The 26,065-nt window shown below is 40.4% G+C and overlaps 1 protein-coding gene across 1 annotated transcript in view; it reads right to left on the bottom strand.

The window, feature by feature from the left end:
• Positions 1-254: 254 nt before the first annotated feature.
• Positions 255-26,065, bottom strand: part of COLEC10 (collectin subfamily member 10) — a 41,835-nt gene continuing 16,024 nt past the window's right edge. The window contains exons 2-6 of the mRNA XM_084750688.1: positions 18,155-18,226; positions 15,477-15,548; positions 7,398-7,451; positions 5,896-5,991; positions 255-3,683 (exon numbers count right to left, since the gene is read on the bottom strand). Of these exons, the coding sequence (XP_084606814.1) occupies positions 3,292-3,683; positions 5,896-5,991; positions 7,398-7,451; positions 15,477-15,548; positions 18,155-18,226 (686 nt within the window). The 3' untranslated portion in view covers positions 255-3,291. The remainder of the gene's footprint in view (positions 3,684-5,895; positions 5,992-7,397; positions 7,452-15,476; positions 15,549-18,154; positions 18,227-26,065) is intronic.

The following is a 26,065-nucleotide window of genomic DNA, read 5'->3' as shown; positions in this document are numbered from 1 at the left end:
ACACAATTTGAATTAACTGGTTATAATGCAAAGATTTGGTAATGTGGTGGTATTTTATGTCACTTGGATGATGTTTAGCATGGCAAAGACAGTTCTTTCTTCTGCATTCCTTTTCCTGAAGAGCCTGCTGTTGGTTGCCCAGCTGGTCTCAGGGCTTCTCAAGTATAAACATCAAAAAACAGAACAAGGACAATGGATGCAACTTAGATGAAATGTATTTTAATTTGCTGTGAGGGCTTATTAAATTGCCCAAAGCATACACATACAGACTCAATGAGCATCTGTTAGAGTTGCTCTTATATAAAGGTTTGTGCTTCTTCAATCCCCATTGAAATAATATTTCTCTCACATATGAAAGGATTTGACTATAGTATAAAGACCTAATAATCTAAAGGCATCACAGGTAACAGCTTTGTTTTTTAAAAAAGGTTTGCTTTACTTTTACCGTTATGTGAATATACGTTCATCTGTGTGTGAGACTGCACACACGTGAGAACAGGCGCCCATGGCCTCTAGATAAAGGTGTCAGGTCTCAGGTCCCCTGGTGTTAGAGTTATGGACAATCGTTACAAACATATTGTGAGTGCTGGGAACTTACCTGGGCTCCCTTGACAGAGCAGCATGGGTTCTTAGCCACTGAGCTTTCTCCAGCCCTCAGTGATTTTACTTTAATGTTACAAAACTCACATTTTATGTGATTAAATGTAGATTTTTCTATTTATAGGTTTTCTATTTATAATTTTGGCATATTTGTTTAAGTGGTTTTTATATATTTCAAAATATTCTCTCTCATGAACCTTACAGTGCATTAGGTTAGTAGCAGTTAGTAGCAGTGTGGCACCCATATAGTGTGCCTCGCTAATATTCTTCCAAAGACCTCACCACAACACCTTCTTGCTTGTCATGGCTCTCTATGAAGAGAACAGGGTATGAGAACAAGGTGAAGGACATTTAAGTTATTTCCATAATACAGCTAGTGAGGGTCACAGACAGCAAAGATGTTTAGGCAGCCATGATGACTGATCGACAGTGTGAACTTTGGAGCAATGCTGTCAAGCTTCTGTCACTCTGAAGGAAACTGCATTACCACCTTCTCATCAGCGGTAAGAGCTGCAGAAATCCCGTCTCCCTGTAGACAGTGCTGAGAGTGATGCTTCTTCCCTATCCCGCCCACATTTTGCTACCTTCCAAACATGCAATCCCGGGAGCTGTCAGCTTGGACGAGCAAGACTGAAGCTTCCTTTTCTCTCAAATGCACCGATTTTGTTAATATCTTTGCTTCCTGGAGCTGCAGTATTTTCACTGAGAAAAAAACGGCAGTAAAAATCCCTGCCTTTTACACCTCTCATATTTCATGTACCAAATGACAAAGGAGGTGCAAAGGCTTTTATAAAACATATAACATGTAGTAACGATACATTTTCAGCTGGGCATGGTGATGCACACCTATCACCCACGAGGCTGAGGCAGAAAGACAGTGCATTTGAGGAGAGCCGGAGTCATACACTGACATGCTCACTTGAAGGAAAAATAGAAAAAAAATGAACACATTTTCATCATAGTTCTAAAGTGTGTAATGTCTTAAAGGTTCCTTAAGGCAAGGCTACAGGATAGATCCTTTTCCTTGGAACTGTCACCTACTCTGAGAAGTGTCTTCCAGACTGAGATAAGTTTCTGAAAGAATGAATTAGCATTATAACATTTATAATAGAAATGATAGCATTTGCCATATGTGCAAAATATTCAACTTCAGGGACTCAGCAATTGGGAACACAGATCCAAGGAGCCGCCCTAGGCTGTGTTTGCTCTTGGCTGCCTCTCTCTGCTCTCAGCCCTGTCTTTTCCTCCACATGTTTCTGGGTGTTCCAGTTCTCTGAGATCTTGGCTGGCATTTGGCATGCTGCTCTGATTTGTAACTGTATTAAACTGATCAGTCTTCAAAGTACCCTAAGCCACATTCTCAAAAGAGACTCTAACTCATTTTATCACCTGATAAATGTCAAAGATCCAATGAATTTCTCCTATTGACCTGAACTGACTAAGGCAACCATGGGAGACCTGACTTTGATGCTGTCGTCTCCTAATGACACCTGGCACAATGAGAACTTTCAGAACTTTCCCCAGAGAAGGAAATGGAAAGTTCAGAATTTGGCTAACAGATGTTTGTAGGTCATAAATTCTAGGTTAGATATTGATTAGTTGTCAACATTTTAAAACATGGAGTTATAAAGTTCCGGCCATCTGACTTCAGTTCAGTTGTCAGGATACTGGCTTGCAGTGATTCTGGGTCCTGCATGGCAGCTACAGCAGTGCCTAAGGAGTAGTTGGCCCCTTCAAAGAGTAGGCTGTGTTTAGTGGATCAGGGGCCTCAGGCCTTCCAGGTCATCTATTGATGTCATTTCTCTGGACTCTGTAGGACATGGATTTGTGACTAATGATGGTCAGTCTCATCTCACAACCGGTTAGTCCTGGGCACAGTTCTGAACAGATGGTTTCGGGAGAACATATGTTGTTAATCTGTCTCTCTTGTTTCATTAAACGCTTTTGCCAGCATTTTAGACAATCTAATCATGTGTCACCACCCGTAAGTGGGGCATCGGTTTATAGGAAGAGAAGCTGGAGTTTTGTCTCACTGTTTATTTTCAAATGCTAGTTGAAAGCTGCTCTGAGGTTTGCTCGGCAGCTCGAGGCACGCCATTGCCAATTCAGTGAATGCGTATTTGATTCACGTTGCAAATGTTGTGCCTGGCATAGGTCTATGGTGTCAACATAATAGGGAGAGCATCTCCAGCAACATTGATTTATAGAGAGGTGTAAAGGCCACCCAGGAAATTTCTCCATGAGTGACAGATCTGATGGAAGGGGAAGATGTTCTGGAGAGGGCAGCCCTTTTAATGCTTTTAGAGTTTTCTGAAGGCTTTAACCCCTCCCTCCTCATTTTTAACGCAGAAAGTAAGGAAGGTCTCTGTGAATACAATTATGAAAACAATGGAGTCATTAATAGCAAGGGGTAGTTTAACAGAAGGACTATAAGTTGTATTCTTTAAGAACAACCTTTCCCTTTTGAGTTCTGGAGTTTTCCTTCCATCAAGTCAGAGGGTTAAATAAAGATGTGACATGTAAAGAATCCCCAAGATTGGCCCAAGTAGACATCATGTACAAAAATGCCCCAGTTGACAAGGAAGAAGGAAGAGGAGACAGCACCCTGATGCCATTTTAGCAAGTGTAGTGTAAATAGGAAGGCTAAGATGGATGGCGGTAACTGCTGGGAGCTCTAGGAAAAGAGGGAAATTATCTTCTCTTCTTGACAAACTCACAGACGAAATACATGGTAAGATGACACTCTGTGTCGTTCCACCTGCCGGAGCTCAGCATCTCCACGCAGTCCTCATGGCCATAGGGGTCACTAGGCTCCCCTTCCTTCCAGTTGCTGTAGTTCTGCAGTGGGGTGTTGTCTGTGAACACGTACTGCCCCTCCCTCTCGAGGTCGTTAACCCCAATGAACACTCTGAAGAAGCCACTCTTGGCAACATAGTCAGCAATAAGAGTGTTAACGACTTCATCCTTAGGCATGGCTAGCATCCCTCCCCGGATCCTGCAGTGGGTCAGCGATTCCCTGTAGTTCTTCTCCTCCCGCACAATGTAGTAAAATTTCTCTTCGGTTTCTCGGATGCCTGCTATGACTGTGGGGTGGAGAGGAAGAATAACATAATGCGTCTTGACACAAGAAGCAAATTCCTATATGATATTGTCAGATTTCTATGTATTCACTCAGCATTTGAGAGCTGTTTTGCAAGGTCGCAGTGAGGTAGTTACCAGTTTAATTTCTTCTGTGCCTTTCTGTTTATCAGGTGAAAAAATGAAAGTCTACCATTTGATCTCCCCTTCGTTCCTGCTCAGATTCCTATACATCTGCCCAATAGAACCTTGGTAATAAAGCCCAGTGAACAGGAGCTGCTACCTGGACTATCATAGCCCAGTTAACATGAGCTGCTACCTGGAGCATCTCACCATTTTTGTATCAGATATATGAGGCTCGCTTTCTTCCACACCCACACCATCACGCCTGGGAAGACTCTGCTGGTCTTTTAGTTCCCAGAGAAAATGAATTTTCCCATATGAAGCTTTCCCAATGCTCCTTGGCAGACATGGGGTCTCCTAGGTTCACATTGTCCTTTCAAATTTCCCTTTTATACCACTCAGCACATTGCATCCCTTCAGCTGTGAATGTCTTGAAGTCAGTGCTCATTTCTGACACTCTTCAACCCAGTGACTAGAACACTCTAAGAAATGCCAAATGCTTATTAAAAGCAAACCCGGTGGACCATATGGGAATAATAAAGAAGTTTGTCCACATAAGGACACGTTTCTAGAATACGGACACATATAGTGACTGAGATTATCCACTGTAGGGGAGACCTAACTACTGACCGAGTTTCAAGATACAACTAGATACTGCAAATAATCTGTTAAATTTATGATTATGTGTGTATGTCTCTCTGTGTTTAGGCCATGTTAGGTGACGGTTTCCATGGAAATAAGAAGATGGTATCAGATCCTCTGGCAGTAGAGTTACAGGCAGTTGTGAACTGGCTGACATGAGTGCTGGGAACGGAACTCAAGCCCCCTGAGAGAACAGCACAAGAACATACAAGTTCTTATGTGTGACTTACAACTAGAACTTAAAACCAATTCAGTTGCTCAGTTAAGCTTTGATATTTCCTGTGCCTCTATCATTACATGGTGACTCTGAACACAAGATGGCACTTGTTTGCTTCCACATACATCCGCATTACACTAGTGTTACACTAAGTGAAAGTTTAGGTGGATGAAATCAGCCATAGTAGTCACTGCACCAATTCCTTCAATAGAACAGTCTCAGTAGATTCCTGTCCAAGCTGAGGACTTCTCTACTCATTAGTGTGGAAAAATGAACAAGGTGCAAGAAAAATGACCAAGCTGAAAGATCTATAGAAACACATTAAAACCTATACTGAATGTATTATTGGAAGAGGGGGTCAGGAAAAAAAACCCTACTATGCTATCTGTCTCTGCAGGCAGGGTCTTCTCCAAGCTTCGGGTGACTCACAGCACTGTGACGTAATAATGACAAACACTAAATGCTCTATTGTCAGCAGTTGTGTGCTACCCCAGGTACTCAAGGAAGTAACCATTGCTACGGCTGTGTTCTCAGAGATGCCGTTTCTGCTCGACACCTGTCTCCCTTTATTCTTTGGTATAGCTTGCCCAACTCTGCTCATTTCTCCTCCCGCTTGACGGGCCAGCCTGACTCCATCTTAAGATCAAAAGCCACCTTGTTGCAAGGTCAAAATAAGTTCATTCTTGTTTCTGTAAAACTTGGATTTGACCAGGTTTTGGCCCATTTTCTGGAATTTGATATGTTCTACGCATTGTACCCTGACCTCCACACTGATAAGATGTTCTGAAAATAATTGTGAAGTGTTCTTCTCAGTTCATACATAACCCAAAACCCTAGGAAACACTTTAGCTTTGCAGTTTTGGGGGCTATATAAGCCCTATTTTTTTCCTATGTTCGATGTTATTCTCTCAAACCCTACTTTAGAGAAATAGACTTGTCTGACAGAAATTAAAACTTGCTTAATTTGACCAAAGAATTCGGGTAACGGTCTTTACTCCTATTTGGTGGGATTAACAGCCACTTTTAGCAAAGTCCCTTTCCTACTGATGCGCCACACATATTATTGAATCTGTGTAGTGAAACTAAAAATATTGGAATCTGAGAGGATAATCAATATTTTGAGAGACTTTTGAATTGTGAGATTTTGCCTGACCAGAGGCATTTCTTGTTAAGAAATGTAGGGTTGAAAGGCCAAGTTAATAGGTATGGAAGAGAGCAAAGTGGTGACTGTTTACCATTCTTGATGAACTTCATTGATGTCTTAAGACGAGCAACACTAATATCCAGTTGTCCAACCACTTTCCGGTATCTCCCACAGTCACAGATGGTACCTTGTAAAAGATAAAAATGTGAGTTCATGTTGAAGTCCATGAAGGACCATTGGAGTGGACAATTTCTCTCTTGTCAGTGTTTTCAATAATTTTTTAGCTTGGTTGTATCTCTTTAGGAAGCACTATCTATTTAACTTTTCATTTAAAACAAGGTTTCCAATTTCTTTTATCTTAAAGAATTCATAAAGCATCTTTTAGAAATATTTGGAATGAGTTTTTTTAAAAATACAACTCTAAATGAGAGTTTTACAAAGAATGAGTGGGTCGTAGACAAGGTGAGCCATTTGGCATTTTTTGTCGAGTACAGAAACAGTCTGCTCAATTTCGGAAGAAACTTTTTACAGCTTCCTTAAAATGTATTTGCAGCCAGGCTTCTCTTCTGTTACTGGGTTATTCACGAACTCACACAGCTCTCCCAAGATAGAACAAACTTTGCATGATTCAATCACACATTAACTCTGATTATCCATGTAGAGTATAACTGTCAGGTTTCAAGGACTATGCTTAAATACTGTGACTATATACAATTTAAAATTTAAAGGGCAACTGTCCAGCTTAGGGGTTAACTATTATTTTAACTTGATGTGCAGCTCCCTTTGCTCACCCAGCTTCCTAACTGCTTTGTGTTGTAGTGAGGAGAAGCAGAATCAAAGAAAATGGCGGTAAATTCAAATAACTCTCTTTTATTTCTGTTTTGTGGTTGCTGCCTATAGTTTCCCACTTCTTTATTGCTTGGCAGGTTAAGAAGTTAAACTGATTTTGTTAGGCACATGGAAAAATACCCTGTGCTTTAACTGATCCATGTACACAGATAAATACAAGGAATATAAGGCAATTCTTTGAGTCTTCACTAGAAACAGCTGGAATTTTCCCTCCTAACAGTCTACTTGCCTTCCTCACATCAAACATTACCAGCTGAGCTCTGTAAGGACACTTCCAGCTCATGCATATCAGGCTCTGTAGCCAGGTAACCTTAAAGGCTCCACACCGGAGGCCAGCCTCAAGCCAGCATTTAGCTCAGATGCTCTGAACACAAGGCATGGCTGCTGATGCAGCTTCTGCTGTGGATTTTCCTCTTGGATCCAGACAGCAAGCTCTACTCCCTGATAATGCTGGACTCGCTTCTTGCCATGAGCAGGTCAGAGATGGAATGTGCCCTCATTTCCTTCCCCAGGGCTCAGAAAGTCACCAGTAGGCAGACAGGAAAAATTCTCTTTCTCCATGTCCTCCATCCCATGGAAATGAGGGTGAGTGCATGGAAAGGGGCTCTATTTGTTTCAGAAACAAAAAACAGAAAACAAACAAACAAATAAACAAAAACAAACAAAAACCAGTGTAGGTTTGAGCTGGACACATTTGTTGTAGCGCCAGAATCAATGAGAACAAGATGAGCACGTCGTTCATACCTGCCTTGCCTTTTTCTCCAGGAATCCCAAGCAGACCCTTTTCGCCTTTGTCACCTAAGTAGACACAGAAAAAAAAACCACAGTGAATAAATAAATAAATAAATATAGATAGATAGATAGAAAGATAGGTAGATAGATAGATGTAAATAAATAATTATGACTAATGGCTAGGTTCTTAGAAAAAATATACAGAAAGACAAGATTCAACTTTAGACTTCAAAGCATTTACAGTTTTTAGGAAAGAAACACCACATGCAAATATCTGCCCTGCAGAGTCATATCGCATTAGACTGAAATGTCAACCTTGGTAATTTTTCTTTCTGTTCTTCTTTCTATGGGGCCATTATCTTACTCAGTCAGAGGCCTCCAAAAATAATTCTCAAAGAAGCAGGGTTTTTGAAACAGATAGAAAGAAACAAAAAAAATCTTTTATTTTTTTTAAACTTCAAAATAACTCCAGAAGCCCACATCAGACACAGTAATTGAAAGGGAAAGCTTTTGATTTACAAGAGAAAATGTTTGGCTGAGGTTCTTGAGGATCAAAAGAGAAGACACTGAGAGGAGTGAAATAAAGCCTCATACTTTAAAGGTGATCTGGCAGTATGAAAAAAAATTATGAAGAATAAACTCAGGCTGAAGGTCACCCAGGCTGAAGGGGTAGGATGGAGTCCTAGCTGGATAAGAAATAATGGAAGGCAGGGGTTGAGTGTATGACCCAGTAGGTTCTGCTCCATGGCACCACTCACAAAGCCACTGCAAAGTGTGTAATGTCCTTATGTCATTTGCTCCAAGGATGCCATTAATTATTCTCACCGCTGTCTGCTGAGTACTTCTCACTACGACTTTCTTATATGTTGAAGAAAGCACATTTAATGGAAATTCATAGATGTCGCAAACCTTTCTAAATTTATCTGTGTGGACACTTTACAGTGATGTCAGACATTTAGGTGCTTGGCTCCCAAAAGGAAAAGAGGCCCTTGTCCTACTGAGTGATGGTTAAGTGTGAAAGTGGAAGTCTCAGAACTGGAAGTTACGGCACTGAACTGTAGGCGTACATAAGATGGCAAGTCTGGGAGAGATCCCTCTAACAAAGATGGTATACTTAAGAGGGAGTCAGAAGAGATAGGGCGGAAGTAGGAAGGATGGAATATTTTGCAGTTAGGCATGGCTACCAAGAGCTTCAGCAGCAGCAGCAGATAGAAGGGTATGGACAGCATAGAGGTGGTGAGAAACAAAACAAAACAAAACAAAACAAAACTGCGTGAGAGCATGTCATTAGCCTTGCTGAGGAAGCTTGCTCACCTCTTAGTTGTTTCCTAAGGATTCTTCATTTCATCATATGTAAGGTAGAGAAGATAAGATTGTGAGACTATGTGAGTTGTAGAAAGGGGATGTGCATTTGCTACATAGAAATAAGTTGCCAACCATTCCGTATGCTTCACACATACTATCGTAGTAAATAACGAGAGGCGGGCAATCTGACTGCCTTTCTGTTACACTGGAAGGAACTTGGGTTCATGGAGCCAAATGACATGCTCAAAAGTTTGAGTTGGGAGTGTTGGTTTGTAAATCCAACTATTTCTGGTTTCCCAGTTTATAACACCTTGCAGATGAGTTGGCCGATGATCTTATGAAACGAAATAAAGTGAGAGTGTTATCAAAGTGAAATAAGCCAGGTACAGAAAAACAAAAACTACACGATCGGACGCGTACATAGAACTGAAAAATATATTGGTCTCGTAGATGCAGACAATAGGAATAATGGTTAGCAGATGATGGAGAGGGTAGAGTCAGAAGTTAGAAAAGGCTGGTCCAGGGGAATGAAGGTAGAATTAACAGGAGCAAGCTCTGGTGTTCTGCTGCACAGCACGACGATTGTTGTCAGTCGCAGTGTACTTTCTACTTGCAAGGAGCTGGAGAAGAACTTGACTATTTCACTACAAAACAGAAGTTAAGTGTTTTGAGGAGATATGCTAATTCCATTGGCTCATTCCACCATGTACATATGCATCAAAATATTACAGCATACCCCTCAAGTCTGTAAATGATGTCAGGTAAAAAAAAATAAGACAAGATAATTTCTGAAGAAAATAGCTATTCTTTGTCCTAAAATTTTTTACTTAGAAGATCATGAATATACATTTAGAAAATCTAAAGTCACCATCCATTAGTGCAATTGTGCTATTCTGTGAATGTGGGTTTAATGTTTTATTTTCTTATAACTTACATTTTGATGACACTTAGATCTTTTAAGTAAGTATGAACTGAACATGGATTCTAATTCTGTTATAATACCTATTCTGGGTATGGCTTATAACAGACATAAAATAAGTAGAAGTAGCAATAATCTCCTCTTACTGACTGTTTTGAGTTCCATAGTTTCACTTCCCTGTGACCAATTATACCTCAAAATTATAAAATAGAAATTCCAGAAATAAACAGTTTATGAGTTTTAAATTACATACTATTCTGAGTCGCATTAAAAATCTCATTTTAGTTTCCTGAAAAATGAGTCATTGACTTGCCTTATATCACTCTGTAAATGCCATCCATATACCCATTAGCTAATTGTTTCCTCAGTTATCAGATGGATTGCCACATTACAATGTTTTTAAATAACACTTATAGAGCATCAGGATCACGTGTTACAGTGCCTGCTGTGTGTTTGCCTCTCTCAGCTCATGTCTGGCATCATGCTATTTCACATCCTTACAAGAAGGAGTGCACTTCGCGGTAAGGTATTTTGAGACAAAGCAAAAAGAGGGACAGCGTTTACCAAAAATTCTCATAATATATTGCAATAATGTTTCTTGTTTAAATTAGTGCCCTTAATCTCTTATTTTCCATGATTTATAAATTGAATGTCATCATAAGACTGTATGAATTGAGAACAAATCTACAGCAAATAAAGGCTCTGGATTACTATCTGCAGCTTTGGCATCATCCATTGCAAATCTTGGATATTTCTCCTAGGGATAAGAATGGTCTGTATTTGCTTTGGAAGAATGTGGGTTTTTAAGGAAATAAAAACATACAAGAGAACAAGGATATTGGTGTCGTGATGTACTAACATTTCAAAATAAACCCAAAGCCCACTAGGCGGTCAGAACAGGAAAAGACCCTTGTGAACCACAGCAGAAATGGCCACAGGGCGCCCTTAGCCTGGTCTGATATTTGTGGCTTCTAGAACTGGTATGTGGCCTCTCTTATGAGAAACTGTAAGCACTGTGGCTACTTTGAAGCTTCTTGGTATGAAGTTCTTTCCTTTTGTGTGAAATTGGAAGACAACGCTGTGAAAGTGAACTCTCCATGGGTTCAAATTCTGTACCTGGTGCTGTGTGGACAGGTGGTTCAATTAAGTCCTTAAGCTTGTATTTTTACATCTTATATGAGAATAATGGTACCTAAAATGATGGGGTCATTTGGGGAACAGATGACGTAATCCCATCTCATAATCGAATCTGTGCTGACCTCCCATCAGAGGATGCTGAGCCATGGGTCAGAGCAAAGCATAGCAGACTGTGTCCTTAGCTCACTTCCTGAGGATTTGGGCTTAGTGCATTTATCTTTACAGAACTAATTATGATTTCAAGTCACCCACAAAACCTTGTTTGGGCCAGTGAGTGGGAATATGTCTATAACAAGTGTGTTACGTAAAGAATTAGAGGTCACATTCGGAGAAAGAAAAGAAATCAGAATGCTTTCAGTGTGCCGGGAATATTGGCCTTCCGTAAAACATTTATTTTGTTATGAGATTGGATTTTCCTCTAGTAAATCATTCTTATTTCTTATTCCTAAAATGAAATATTGACATCTGGAAAGCTACCTTAGCTACGCAGGTGACAGCATTAAGGTCAGCCTAGAAAGAAAGTTGAGATTAATCCAAGCCAATGAAGAACTTAGGCGGGCCATGGCCAAATGAGGACAATAAATTTCCAAGTACTGATTAAAAATGAAATTAATCCAGGTGAGCCAAAACACTGCCTCTCTGTTTTTCTTAAGACATGCTCATAAATTCTGGTGACACATCTCTAGATGGGAGAGAAATCTTAGCAGCCAGTGGTGGAATTGGTAGAAAAGTGGAAATAGCATGTTTTATCATTCATTTTTTTACATATAACTATGTATACCTGGGAATACCTATGCATGCTAAACATGTGTGTGCTTCTGTGTATGAAACCCAGAGCTTGTGCTAGGGAAACTTGCTACCAGTCAGCTATATCCAGAGTTAGTTTTCTGTATTCGTTAAAAAAAAAAAAATAACTCACTTTACATCCCGATAATAGCTCCTCCCTCTTTTCCTCTCAGTGCCACCCTTCCCCCTCTTCCTCCTATTCCGCTTCCCCACTCTTCAGATAAGGGGAGCCCCCACCACCACCAACCCACACCAGCCCATCAGGACTGAGAGCACTTTGTAGCCTTACAAGGGAACTCTGCCCCACCAGGGGGAAATGATCTAAAAACGGGCAACAGAGTCCATGTCAGAGACAACTCCCGCCCTCCTTTTAGGGGGACCACATGAAGACCAAGCTGCCCATCAGCAACATGGGAGTTGCCTAAGTCCACTGTATGCACAGTCCTTGGTTGGAGCATCAGTCTCCGAAAGCCCCTTGGGCCCTGGTTAGTTGGCTTTGTTGGTCTTGTGGAACTCCTGTTCCTTCTCTTCTTTCCTCCTCCCAACTCTTCCACAAGTCTTCCTGCCCTCAGGCCCAATGTTTGGCTGTGAGTCTCAGCATTTGTTTAGATTTGATCCACTGCTGGTGGAGCCTCTCAGAGGACAGCTAAGCTAAGCTAAGCTCCTGTCTACAAGCATAGAAGAGTGTCTTAATAGCGTCGGGGGTTGGCTGTCTCCCATGGGATGGGTCTCAGCTTGAGCCAGTCATTGGCTGGACAGTCCCTCAATCTCTGGTTTTCTACATTCTTAATGCAACAAATGATTAGAAACATTTTACTGTGTTGAAAGCATAAAAGTAAAATTATAGTCCTCAGGTAGTTTGTATATGAAATTATACATGCAAATGTGTGTGTGTGTGTATTCGTGTGTGTGAGTACAGCACATATGCACCTGCATGTGTGAGTATGCATGCCTGCGTATGTTTGCGCTTGTAGTAGCCAGAGGAGGACATTCTTTGCCTTATTCCTTTCAGACTAACTGGTGGCCAGCAAGTCTCAGTTATCCTCCTGTTTCCCCTTCCCCTTCCCATCACCACAATGCTGGGGCGGAGGGGGGGCGGGATTAGCAGTGCCAGTTGCCACGTCATCTTTTAAAATTGGTCTTCAGGATTTGAACCCAGGTTCTTGGCTTGCTCAGCCAGTGCCCTTACCTACATGTCATCTCCCCAGCTTCTTATTTATATTTTTCAGTCAACAGACGCAGTAAATATTTTATTCATGACTTACCGCCTGTGGTGGTGTGAATAGGAATGATCCCCCTATACTCAATGTGTTTGAACGCTTGGCCCTATAGTGAGTAGCACTGTTAGGAGGTGTGGCCTTGCTGGAGTAGGTGTGGCCTTGCTGGAGTAGGTGTGGCCTTGCTGGAGTAGGTGTGGCCTTGCTGGAGTAGGTGTGGCCTTGTTGGAAGAAGTCTGCACAGCCGCATGGGCTTTGAGGTTTCAGAAATATGCCAGTTTACTTTCTGTTGCATGTCCATCCGGGTGTAAACTCTCAGCTCCTTCTCCAGCACCATGTCTGCTTGCTCACTGCCATGTTTCGCACCATGATCATAATAATGAACTAAACCTCTGAAGTTATAAGCCAGCCCCAATGAAATGTTTTCCTTTCTAAGAGTCGCCATGGTCACAGTGTCACTTTATGGCAATAGAAACCCTAACTAAGACACTCCCAGAAAGCAGTATTCTACAGGGGCAAATGTGAGAATCAGGCAGTACAGCGACAGCGGTGTGCTCTGGGTGCTGCGCCCAGGACTGATAAAGGGGAAGTAGGAATTGACCAGAAGGAGAAAGGTTAGTTAACCCATCATTTCCAGACTTAATTAGTCAACATTTCTGGAAGTCCATCCACTTTGGGACTTAGCTAGTCAGTCTTCTTTTTCTATGCCGTGTACTACCGAGTTTCTTAAATTGTGGGTTGCTACCACATTTGGAGTTGCATAAGTAAATGTAGGTGTCACAAAAAAACTTAGCAAGAGCAAAAGGGTTCTGAGAATGCCAAGAGCAAAAGCTAATACAAAATTCCTCATATTATCAATCTGAGGTGCTTGTGGGCTGTGTGCATGGACACTGCATCCTGTGACTTCACTGCAGCCTTGGTCTGAGCATACAGCACACGCATTTTGCAGTGTGTGCTGTCATTCCACACAACATGGTTGAACACCATCTGGAATACATTGGATCAGACTCAAGATGACTGTAGGTTATGGGTTTTAGCATTTTTAATGTATATACAAAGATATATAGACATAATGGTTCCAGGTATGGAAAACAAGGACTACAATTTCCTATTGTCATTCCTTAGCATGTAAATATCAATATAGTATAGCTTTTGATTGTATAGCGTTAGAAAGTTTGATACTTAAAATTGCTGTTTGAATTTCACAATATATCACTAAGTGAACTTTGGCTTGAGGTTTGGAAAGAATTCCCAACAATTTCTGAAATGATGCTTCAGCCATTTGCACTTTATATTTATGCAAAGCAGCAAGCACCATTATACACGGAGCTCACCTCATTGGTTCAACTATTATTTTTAAACATGAATATACAGTTAGCCCAGACTATTAGTGATAGGTTGCTGATTTTCCATTGAAAAACAGTATCAGCCTTGCATAAACCAAATTTGGATATTTCTGGATTCTATTCATTTCCATTAGTTTGTTTATTTCAATATTACCTTAATACTATAATTTCACAATAAATATTCAGTGGCATTTGGAGACATGGGTGGGCATCTCTCTTGTCTTTCCACTGAAGGAAACTCCTTAAGGATCAAGGTACAAAAGTGTCGGGTGAGAGGGACAAGAGGAAGTATGGGGCCTCCGAGGTGACACCAGAGGCCAATGCCTCAGCTCAGACTCCTGACAACCTGCCTGTAAGAATCAGGTCCTGGGCACCACGAGGCACTTGATCAGTTATGACAAGGCCTGAATGTTTATGATGGTGCACTCATCACAACATAAAAAATGCATTATTATAATACTTACGGCACTGAGCTTCTCTCCAACTGAATCTTCATAGAAGTATTTCTTGCAGTTCCCTTAAATGTCGCTTCCTAGTACCTATAAACATGTTGCCATTCCTTAAGGCCTATTTCAGTTTCTCCCCATGTCCATCTTGCCTTCCTTCCTCATTTGGTGCCTCTAGTGCCTGTGTTGCTTGGCATTATAATTCTTCCTGAGAAAACCTTATCATTCTGAATGATCTCTGAGTTGCTGGCACTGTGTTTTGATTCTCTTCAGCTTCGTATTTCCAACCAAGTGGAACAATGCCTGTGTATATATATATATATATATATATATATATATATATATATATATATATGAAGTGCTGAATATGAGGAAAATTCTGAGCTGTTACTATTGTGAAGCCTTATGAGACGGAGGCAGGGAAGGAGAGATTAGGTAACAAAAGCAACCATCTGTTTTCTAATACAGAGGCTGCAGTTATAGCAGAATCTGTCTGAAGAGGTGGGCATTTCTGGATATACTTTAGTTTCCTATCTTGATAATGAATTATGGAGAAGTTATCATTAATTTCTCTTATATATGTGTCTACATTGTGTTCTATAAGTAATCGTGACAGTATTTGAATCATTATGTCATTGGGCCATAGCAAGGGTTAGCAGCTAGCCATAGGTCCAGGGAAAGAGTTTAATATAGAGCCTACCAGAACTTTATACTCGATTCTGTTCTGAAATCTTGTTTAGTTTTGCTTTCTATATATACATTTTTAAAATTTTGAGCTATGGGATATATGGGATTGTATAAGATTCAAGTTAGGGAGGCAGAACAAACACCATTTAAAAAGCAATCATTTTATGACATAAAATATAAAAAATGTATGTGTTCACTGTGTGCTCCCTTGCTTTAATTTGCACTGGCAAACAACATGGGCAACTCACCCTTCTTGCCAATGGGGCCAGACTTGCCAATATTGCCCTGGGCTCCCATATCACCAAGTTCTCCTTTAACTCCTGAAAAACAAAGCATTCCATTATTATAACATGAGGCCTTTTCTTTCCTCTAAAGCTGTCACCATCATTATCTTTAATTAAAAGAAATAGTAATATATATGTGCATAGATATACACACATATAATATAGGTAGAATATATGTATATGTGTATATAGAGTAGATTATATATATATTCTATATATAGGTATCTAGGTTTATTATGTATATTATATATATTAAGTAGAATAAATAGTCTTAATATTAAGTAGGTTAAGTAGTAAATATATATACTTATATAATATACTTACACATAAAATATGTAATTATAATATAAACATTATAATTATAAATAAAAATATATTTATATATTACACACACACATATATTGTGCTAACTACCAAAATATCTAATTGTAGTAGATTGTTTTCTCAGAAGTTAGGTGGGCCTGTGGGCTTATCTGTAGATGTTGTCTTGATTGTATTCATTGAGGTGGGAAGACTCATTCATTGTGGATGGGATGATTCCCTGGCCTTGGGTCTTAGATGATAAACACACACACACACGAAAGGAAAGAGTGAGCAGGGCACACACACAGCTGCATCCCCTGATCTCTGTTCCTGATTATGGATGCAGTGTGAGAAGCTCCCTCAAGCCTCAGCTGCAGTGGCTTCATGCCTGATAGACTGTAAATTAGAACCATGAACAAAAGTCCTTCTCCCTTTAAGTTGCTCTTATCATAGTGTCAGGGAATGAACCCAAGACGCTAATATGTATCTTAGATTACATATATTATGTTTAAACATGGTTAGAGTGTGTCTATTAGTTAACATGTGAGCGATTCTGACAATTCTGGGCATGTTGGTATGAAAATATTTACTGCAGCAGTATTCGCAGATGCCCACAGCAGAGGGCTTGTAAAATTAAGAGTAGATGAATAACAGAGTGGGTTCACCTCTAGATACATTTCTGGGTTTGCTTTAGGATTGGTTTCTTTCTCTGCTTTCAAAGATCTGCCAGTCTTAGCTACTTGAGGACAGGGAAGAGAATGTGTAGCCATCAATCCTAGTGACCAAAGAGGTGCCAGAAGTTGTCCTGCTGACATTCTGTTGCTGGTGTTTTGTCTTTAGAGGCAACATCTCACAATGTAGCCCAAGCTGACCTGGAGTTCAGCCTCCAATTCAGCAGTTCTGCCTCAAGCCTCCTGGATGCTGGGATTGAAGACATTATCCACCACAGCTTGCTTTGATGCTGAGATCGTAATCCTAAAAGTAATCATCAGGGACCCTTAGAGTATTTTAAAGTAGTTGCTTTTAAAACGATAATAAAGGATGGGTGTGATTGCACACACCTTTAACCCTAGCACTCAGGAGGCGGAGGCAGGCAGATCTCTGTAAGAGGACAGCTTGCTCTACGTACCAAGCTTCAAACCAGCCAAGGCTCTATTGTAAGACCTTCCATTAAAAAAAAAAAAACAAGCAAAAATCCTAAAAAACAAAAAGCATAAAAACAAAAACCAAACCCAAAACCAACACCTAACAGATAAGAAACAAAATGTGATCATACAAAAACATTTCTAGTTACAAATCTTTTTTTTTTTCCAAATAACTTAGCAATCGACCTAAGAACTTTTAGAATGAGCATAAGTCAGTCTTTTTCAGATTAAGGTTCTCAGGGATTGAAGGATTTTTTTTTACTCTTTACATTATCCACAACTTTAAAATGAGTGTTCCACGGAACCATTTGGGGGCAACTTAGCTGTTCAGAAGATACATGGTGACAACCGAGGGTTTTACTTATTGATGTCATTTTGTTAAATTATTAATGTTTATTCAATTTTATTAAATTAATTTATTCTTCATGAAAACATCCAATTTTTACATTCATGAAAACATCCAAACAGCTTTTGGGTTACGGTTGTCTGTTTTCCTGTCATTCCCTACAGGACTCTCCTTTGACCTGTTGCATCAGTCTCTATTTTAAGGAAAGAGGAGTGAAGAAATACAGAGCTTGGGGAAAGACAAGTATTTCAAAAGACCAGACAGCCCTTTCTGTGAACATAACAATATTTCTTTTTTTTTCCAACATTTTTTTTATTCGTTATTTGGGAATTTTACATCACGCATCCCAATCACACTCACTTCCCGGTCCTCCTATGTCTGCCTTCTACCCTTATGACCCCCCCCAAAAAAAGAAATAAAGAAAAACAAGTCCAATTTGTGTTCTTCATATATTCACTTTAGTATACTCAAACTCCCAGTGGCCAGTCCCTTAAAGAAAACTGACTCCTTCTCCACCTACACCCGCACCAGGAGCCATCAAGGTTATGATAGCTGCATTTTTAAAAAACTAAGCATCTTATATGTTCTCAGCTACTACTACTCCCTCAGCCACAGAGTGTGAACCCCTCTGACGAGCCTTAATGATACAGCTTGAGAAATATGACAGAGTCTATCTATCAGGCAAGCCCACAGGAGCCCTTGCCTGGCCAGGTGACTCACCTCTGAAACATATTATATGTATCTCTGTTGCAGAGAGCATTGTGAAACGGCTCATTTCCAAGAAAAGGTCCAGGAGAGGGAGAGAACATTTGCACATTAAAGTGGTCATTTCAGACAGGATAGCCTACCTTTCGGTCCCCTGCGTCCCACCTTGCCATCCTTGCCTTCTTCTCCCGTGTCTCCTTTTTCACCATCATCTCCTTTTAAAACAAAGTGAGAGACAGTAGATCATCTCAAATAAGGACTAAGCTCATTCTTCCCAGGGGAAAGAAACCATGGTCAAAATGCCATTGCAACTTGGATATGGCACTGTACCCAGGCCACAAGGATTGGACAGCTGAAAAGAAAGAACATCCATTACAAACATCACAGCAACTGTGGCTACCTGCGCTGGGCCCACAGGAGACTGACTGTCCACCGTATGTCATGGATGGGAGAGGGGCTCATGGATCTCTGTCCTTTATTATTGAACTGTTGGCTATTGGCAGATGCTGGAAATCAGGAAAGGATCATTATTTTCACCTGTGAACCTACTGTTGCGCCCACAAGACTCTGATAGCTCCAAACTCACGGTCACAGAGTTGGTTAGACACAGTGGGTAACAGAACACAAGAAATAGACATGGATGTGAGAAGTAGATTTGTGAGGAAGAGGAGAGAGAGAGAGAGAGGTAGGGGTGCGAAGAGGTTAAGAGATGTTAGAGCATTGGGGCAGCAATCAGGTACTCCCTACATCTGTCAAACTGTCAAATAACTGATCACTAAATTAAAAGCAAAAAGAGAAGAGGGCTGCAGTATATGTTCTCCTTTTGTTTTTCCTCTATCAGCAGTAGAGGGACCCCACAATTTGAGGCATGGGCTGGGGAGCTAAGAATAGGAGTCTAGGAGTAGCCAACAGCTGACAATAGTTGTCTGTGATAGTGGCTGTCTTCGTCACAGAAGAGTGTAGCATTAACACCTTGAACAATTCAACCTGATTGAATGAATAACTTGCTGAAAGGTGTCTTGAATTATGAGTTAGAAGACGTAGATTATAATGCGGTGGGGGTGACTGATAGTTTGAGTGATCCTTTGATAAGTTGCTGACAGAGCTTACTGGTTTTGGAGGAAGAAAGGTCCAGACTTGAGTCCTAGCTACCCGCCTCCCCTTACCTATTTGGAGAAACATCAGCAGATGATCTACTTTTCTGACACCCACTTTTCTAAAGAGTAAAATGATAATGCATGCTTGAGTGGGCTCCCAAGAAGTTTCCATGGATTAATAAACACAGAAGACGAGGGCACGACTTGTGTGTAATGTAGGTGACTACTGGTTACTCTCTCCTGTATTCTGTGTTTCTTTTTTCACTGCCGTGGTGAGATATTACCTGGCCTCCCCAACTTGCCCAGTTGTTTTAGAATCAACAAGGTAAGAATGTGATTGTGCTGTGCAAACAAAGAACACAACACGTACCATGTTGTGACTCGATACCCTCATTATCACCAAGGCAATCTCGGGACAGGGAAAGCATGAAGAATGATGGGAAAATCGGGTTCCAGGTTGTGAGATTATCCAAGCATCATGGCTATTTTAAAAGACTGTCTGCAGGATCTTTCTGAAACTGGCTTTTACACAATGGGCTTTGATGATTTCTGCATCAGACGAGAAGAGTAGAGTTTGAACTGGATGCTGTTTTCCAGGGTCATGGGTATTTATTTAGCAAGATTACTATGTGCTGTGCACTTGAGCTAAGGATTTTGACATGGAATTGTGGTAATTCCAGGAGGCGGAAACTATTCTTGATCTATTTCTTAAGTAAAAACAAAACAAAACCCCTCACCAAGATCCTGTATGGGAAAGGTCCTTCCAAATTATCACAGAACTTCTGAGTGTCTCAGTGAGAATTCTCCCATGTCTGTTTCCGCCCTCTCAATGTCAATTTGGCACTTTCATCATATGCTTCCATGACTCCTAGCAGATGGCTGATTGTAGAAAACTTGGCCTTTTGTCAAGTTTTTCAGAGAGAAAAGGGAAGTAACCAAGAAAAAAATTACAATTGCTGTTACCTTCTAATGAAGAAACATAGCAGGTACCATGTTAGTATTTCCATGACTTAAGTCATATAGAATGTACACCTGAGGTAGATTCATTGAGACCTGGGATGGCCACACACTAGGTGAGGGATTCTGCATCCCGGGAGCCCCTTTATCTTTCTGAGTATTGTTTCACTCAGTGGCAGAATGGAAAAATTGTGTGTGTGTGTGTGTGTGTGTGTGTGTGTGTGTGTGTGTGTCCTTTCAGTTTTTTTCCATTTCTTCCTTCCTTACCTCATTTTTCACCCAAAGCTATATTATGTGAAAGATGACTGTCTTTCTTACCATTACCAGACTGAGCTAAATTCTTCTGATTACCTCTGTTGTTAAAAGTATCTCTTTATATTCAATGTGTCAGCTCATTTCTGCTTAGAACTTACATTCAGTCTGCTGTGAGCCATTCTAAACAATTTTTGCTTACACATAAAGAATTTAGCATGGCTGATGCTTGAAATATGATGGAATTGGCTATACTTTGTATGACCCTTGAGACACTTTACAAATGTTATGCTTGTGTTATTGACTATTATGAGCCAAAGTGTCCATACTACCTGACATGCACTCTATCATTTGGTCCCCATTACAACCATTCAGAAGGATGCTATTCTCAGCTCCATTTTACAGATGAGGGGATGAGGTCAAGCAGAGATGATACAACTCCTACATGGCTGCAGCAATGTGTAAGAGCAAAACTGGGATTCAAATTTTGGGTGTCTTTCTTCAAAGCTCATATTCTGTACAAGTGGAATGATTTTGAATGGATTCTGCATTCTTATTCCCTCATTCCTGGCATCTGGACCTGCATGGGTCTAAAGAGACACTTCCTGCTCAGTAAAGAGCAAGATCCTTCAGCCATGTGGATGGGAATATCAGCACCGTTATTATTTCTCATGCTTCCTCTCCTCCCTGTGACTTCATTTATTTCTCAATCATTTCCAAACAAGCATGTCACTGGAGGATGCAAGATGCATGGCTTAGTGATCTGCTGCTCCCTGGTGGCTCCTGGTGAAAGATCCTGGAGGAAAGAAATGGGACTATGGTTTTTGTGACCTACATGACTGCTAGCTAGAGCTGAAGTAAAAGCAAAAACAAAAAGAAAAAAGCTTGCATCTTTCCCTTCCGCTTGGGTCCTGGTTATTTAACCTTTGAGAGCACTCCTTTAACGAAAACAGACGGGAGACATGAAGCCAAGCACTGGAAAGGAGTCCCACGTCTCAGGATTGTCTTTCTGTCTCTTGGAAATATTTCCATGAGATTCCTTCATTTAAAAAATAGCCACTTACATTTCTTTTAAAAAGAGGAAAAGCTAAGCTACAATAGACTAATTTCAAGTTTCAAAAAAACCATTCACTCGGGTCCATCCAGGCCATTGGCATTCTCTAATAATCTTTCCAACAGAATTCCACCAAAGCATCCAGCTGACCGCATTTTCTTGGGCAGGATTTACTTGAAATTAAATAGCAGAACCCAAGTCTGTACCATGAATTCAAATGGAGTTAAGTATGTAAAAAACAGCATTACATTCATTTTGAAAATGCTAAATAAAACCACTGGAAATTGTGTCATATCTGTTGTCAAAATAATCTTAGAGACAGGAGAGAAGTTGACAGTGGTCTTTCTCCTGACTAAAAAAAAAAAAAAAACCAAAACTCCTCACCCCACCCCTCCTTGCATTTTTCCCCCAAACTTGCGGTTCCATTTCCTGTTTGAAAGCTTTCAGTAGAAGGCCAGGTTACTCCTGAGATGCCCCCTGGCAGGAAGGATGTTATAGTGGACCTACACTGTTCCTTCTCCAGGCACTTTGCTGAAATACGTGGGCCTTCTTGGCACCTGCAATTGTTTGCCTTGCTCACGTTCAGCTGTTTACCATTCCCTCATGTCCCTCCCTGTCTCGCCCAAGTCGTTGCAACTCAACCTCTTCTGCACAGCTTGCCATTAGGTGGAGGGGCCGCACTGAATTGTTGAAAACTCTCATCTCACCTCTCCGGGGTTTTCTTATCTGTAAAATGGGGAAAATCTCACCTACCCCATAGGACAGTTTCAAATGAAAGGTGTGTCATTCAATGGCTGAAGAGTATTCAGCTACTTGTTTGGTGTGCTCCACAGTTTATGTTTTAATGAGGAATTAAAAAGTGATTATCCCTACTTCACCACCTCAACCCCTACCCTGTAGCCTTCATGACATTCTTACTTGACTAGAAGGTCTTTAACTTTTCACTATGAAAATGTTCACATGCAGAAAGATGAAAGACATATACTCCAGTACTAAGTTACAACCACTAGCTTGATGTTACAGCTTTAACTATCTTTTGCTGATTAAAAAAAATCCACTTACAGACATGACAACATATCATGCTTAAACATGCCAACAAATGTCTAAAAGATATAAATAGTCATCCAGTCTCTGTGGCACATTCCTGTAATTCCAGCAACCAAGGAGGCAGAAGCAGGCAGATCTCCATGAGTTCAAGGCCAGCCTGGTCTACAAAGTGAGTCCAGGAAAGCCAGGGCTACCCAGAGAAACCGGTCTCGAAAATCAAACAAATAAACAAAAAAGAAATAGCCCCCCATGTAAGCATGTTACTATTTCAACAATATTATTTTTTATTCAAGGACTTGATAAGCTCCACCTCATAGAATTCTGTACTTTTTTATTCCTATGCAAGACTCCCTCATACTGAGCGCAATTTCATCCATCTACAACATACGACTCTGTGAATAACTTGAAGAGGTTTGAGATGGAAATTGGCAGGAGAGGAAGAATGCAACCAAATGCTTCCTATTTATTGCCAAATGCAGTGCTGAGGCATGGCTGTCCTTCCTGGACTGTGCCCTTCAACTGTCTAAAAGACCATGTACTCCAGCGGTGGCACCAGTCACTCAGTTAACAAGAGTCAACAGAAGAAGGTAATGTGTAACATAAAGTTCACCTTGAAACCAGGAAGTGGGGTTTGCTGGCCTCCAGAGGGAGTAGTGGATGTGCTCTGTGGAGATTAAGGGACCATGGTGATGTTTCATCACAGCTCTCTCACCGAGAGGAAGTTTTCTTCACATTTGTTTTTAGAAAATCATAGAAAGAAAGCATCAAGAGACAAAAAGGCTGCCCTGCAGGGTTTACAGGTTGGTTGTCCATATCTCTGCATAGCAGCTAGTGTGGATAACAGGGGGGAAGCCAAACCTTGGCTACTGAATAACAGCAAACAACACTGTGCTGACCAGAATCAGAGCCAGGATTTCCTTGACTGTGGGGTAGGAGTCCTCGGGGAGATTTCCCCAAGATTCTCACTGAACTTTGAATTACATTGTTGTACTGAGTGTGCACCAGCACCTGGTTCTACTCATGTGGAGCCATCCATGAAGAGTTCTCCTAGCATAGTTAAAGTGTTCCAAAAAAATATCAATTCTTCTAGGCCAATGCTGAAAAAGAACCAACTACGCCTTAATTAACTGGAGCTCTTGTCCTTAAGTGTAAAGGCTGTTCCAGGGAGAATCTGACAGGATAGATAGCAATGCTTAAAAAAAAAAAAGTGACTCCGTACTACCAATTCATGAAAAACAACAGTCTCAGTGTGGATAATGATGAATTCAAAATATTGATGCGCTCTGAAAAATGTCAGTTTACGGATTAGGTATCAGGAAAGAATGGAGCCATGGTAGATCCATGTGCTTGAGCAACTTGTTTTGGGATCACTTCCTGCCTCGGCTTTGTGCTCGTCTATGATTGGAGAGAGGATCCATTGCAGATGCTTGACATTCAGCAGAGTCACATACTTAACCAATTTTAATTTTCTATGTACAAATAAACAAATACATCTATTTAAAGAGATGATATAATTTGTCAACGGCTCCAGCCTTGGGAAGCACATGTTTATTAAGTGCTGGGATACTCATTTAAATATGTATATATAAGTACACATTTATGTATATTTTGGATATAAGTATACACACACTATAAGTACATATACAGATAGGTTCAAACCCCGAACTTCTCAAATAATAGCTATTTAATCACATGCTAAATAATGTATACTTCCAGTTCATTCAATTATTGTATTTAATAAATAATTGAATTATTATAATTTTAATAAACAACTTGTCAAATTATTTAATCAATTATTTAAACTTAAATTAAATCTTATAGTAAACAATTAACTTCCTTCTTCAGAGATTTTCATTGAAAATGCCTTTCTTCTGGAATGACTTGAAAATTATATGAGATTATGGGTGACAAAATTCATAGTGGGACCCTTGAATCAAATGTGCTCTATTTATAAATACTGTGTATATAGTGAGTAGGCCTCCATTGATTTTAGTCTCTAGGTAGTTTTTCTTGGGATGCTGGTAACAGCTTCACAATGTTCTGTAGTAATCCACAGTCATTCTGAGATGGTATGGACATTAATGGATTCAATAAATTGGCATGTGACCAACTAAGAAACCACGAGCCTAACTTTAAGGATTTTCATTAGAACGTCCAAAAACTAGAGAAGGATCCATCTGCCTTTAGGGGTTTCAGACATGAATCTGAGTATATCCTAACGGCACAAGAAAGTACAGTAACGATAGAGGAGACCACAGCCAAGGCAAGAAGCGTGAGCTCAGAACAAGCTGCTCAAGCGTGTGGATCTAGCATGGTTCTACTCTTTCCTGACAGCAAAGTCTGCAAATTGACATTTTTTTGCCTCTGCTTGCTGTCTTGGCTTGTGTTAGATTCTTCCACTCACCAATACAACTGATACTATAATTACTAGACAGTGGTTAAGACAACAACATACTTCATGGCAAGAGCACAGCCTCAGGAAGTCAAGAGTTACTGTAACAGCTGCTAAAAGAATCTGTTACAGGAGCAAGGAAGAGCCACCTGCCTGTGCCTGCCTACATCTCAGCTCTTCCTTGCCTTTCCTGGGAAGAATCTTTAAGAGGGGTTTAACCAAGTAGATTTAAATCTAAGACAGGCATGCAAAAACGAGCTAGCATACAATTTTGTCGGTATATTTAAGGTAAAAGTGTGTTAAAATGTTCTCACCAATAAAAGTTCATGTGAATTTCTATATTCTATTGCACGATACCTTGCTAGCAGGCCCATGTCAAACATCTTCTATGTGCAGGCATGCCTAGATCAGGTGCACTGCACTTTAGCAGAGAGAACTAATGATGCTCCCTGAAGGGTATTTATTCCTCTAGCACTTTGTAGCTTCCTACCGTAAGGTGTCGTCCAGGATTGTATCTATCTGCAATGACATGTTGTCTTCCTTGCATTCCTAGCACTTGGTGCCAACTCCAAGCTGCAACAGGTGCCTGCTCAATAAATGTTCTTGAAATAAGAGGAGTAACATCCCTAAAGACAAGATGGATAAATGTGAGCTTAATGGCTGTACCGTCAAATGAATTTCTGATTGATTGAAACGTCATTCTCAATACTGACTGATTAATGAATTGGACTCAGTCTGTGGTAACAGCTTATAAAGCAACAAGGCAGCCAAGGAAAAATACACAAAAGACTACTCTTGCTACTGCCCTGCAGTTGTTTTTGTTTTTGTCTAATTTATTTCCACCATGTTTCAATTTTCTCAGGCTCAACTGTCAAGCCAGTTTTGATAATTTATACTTCCTGAGGCCAATCTTGATTCTTACCTTTTCTCATTTTCCACCTCTCCGCCCCCCCCCCGTCTCGTTCTTTTTATCTCTGTCTTACCCATCCCTTCTTCATGCTCCAATTTGTGTCCATTATAGGCGATTGTTAAATGGTCTTCATGATGCTTAATTAATTGATGCATAAAACATAATCGAAACAGTATCTGTTCAGCAAACACTTGGAATACAGGTTTACATGAATCTGCATTTTGCTTTATTAAACAGTCTTGCAAATGAATCTTAAAGGTCACATCTTCCTTGTTACTCCCTCATTCAAAATGTTCTAGCGGTTCTGTTAGTAGGAGAAGGCCACACTTAATCTAGTATTTGGCC

Source organism: Acomys minous (assembly GCF_964271855.1).
Source record: "Acomys minous genome assembly, chromosome: 12".
NCBI classification, from domain to species: Eukaryota; Metazoa; Chordata; class Mammalia; order Rodentia; family Muridae; genus Acomys; species Acomys minous.
The sequence above is the reverse complement of the archived record's forward strand: the minus strand, read 5'-3'. Positions and strand labels throughout refer to the sequence as shown.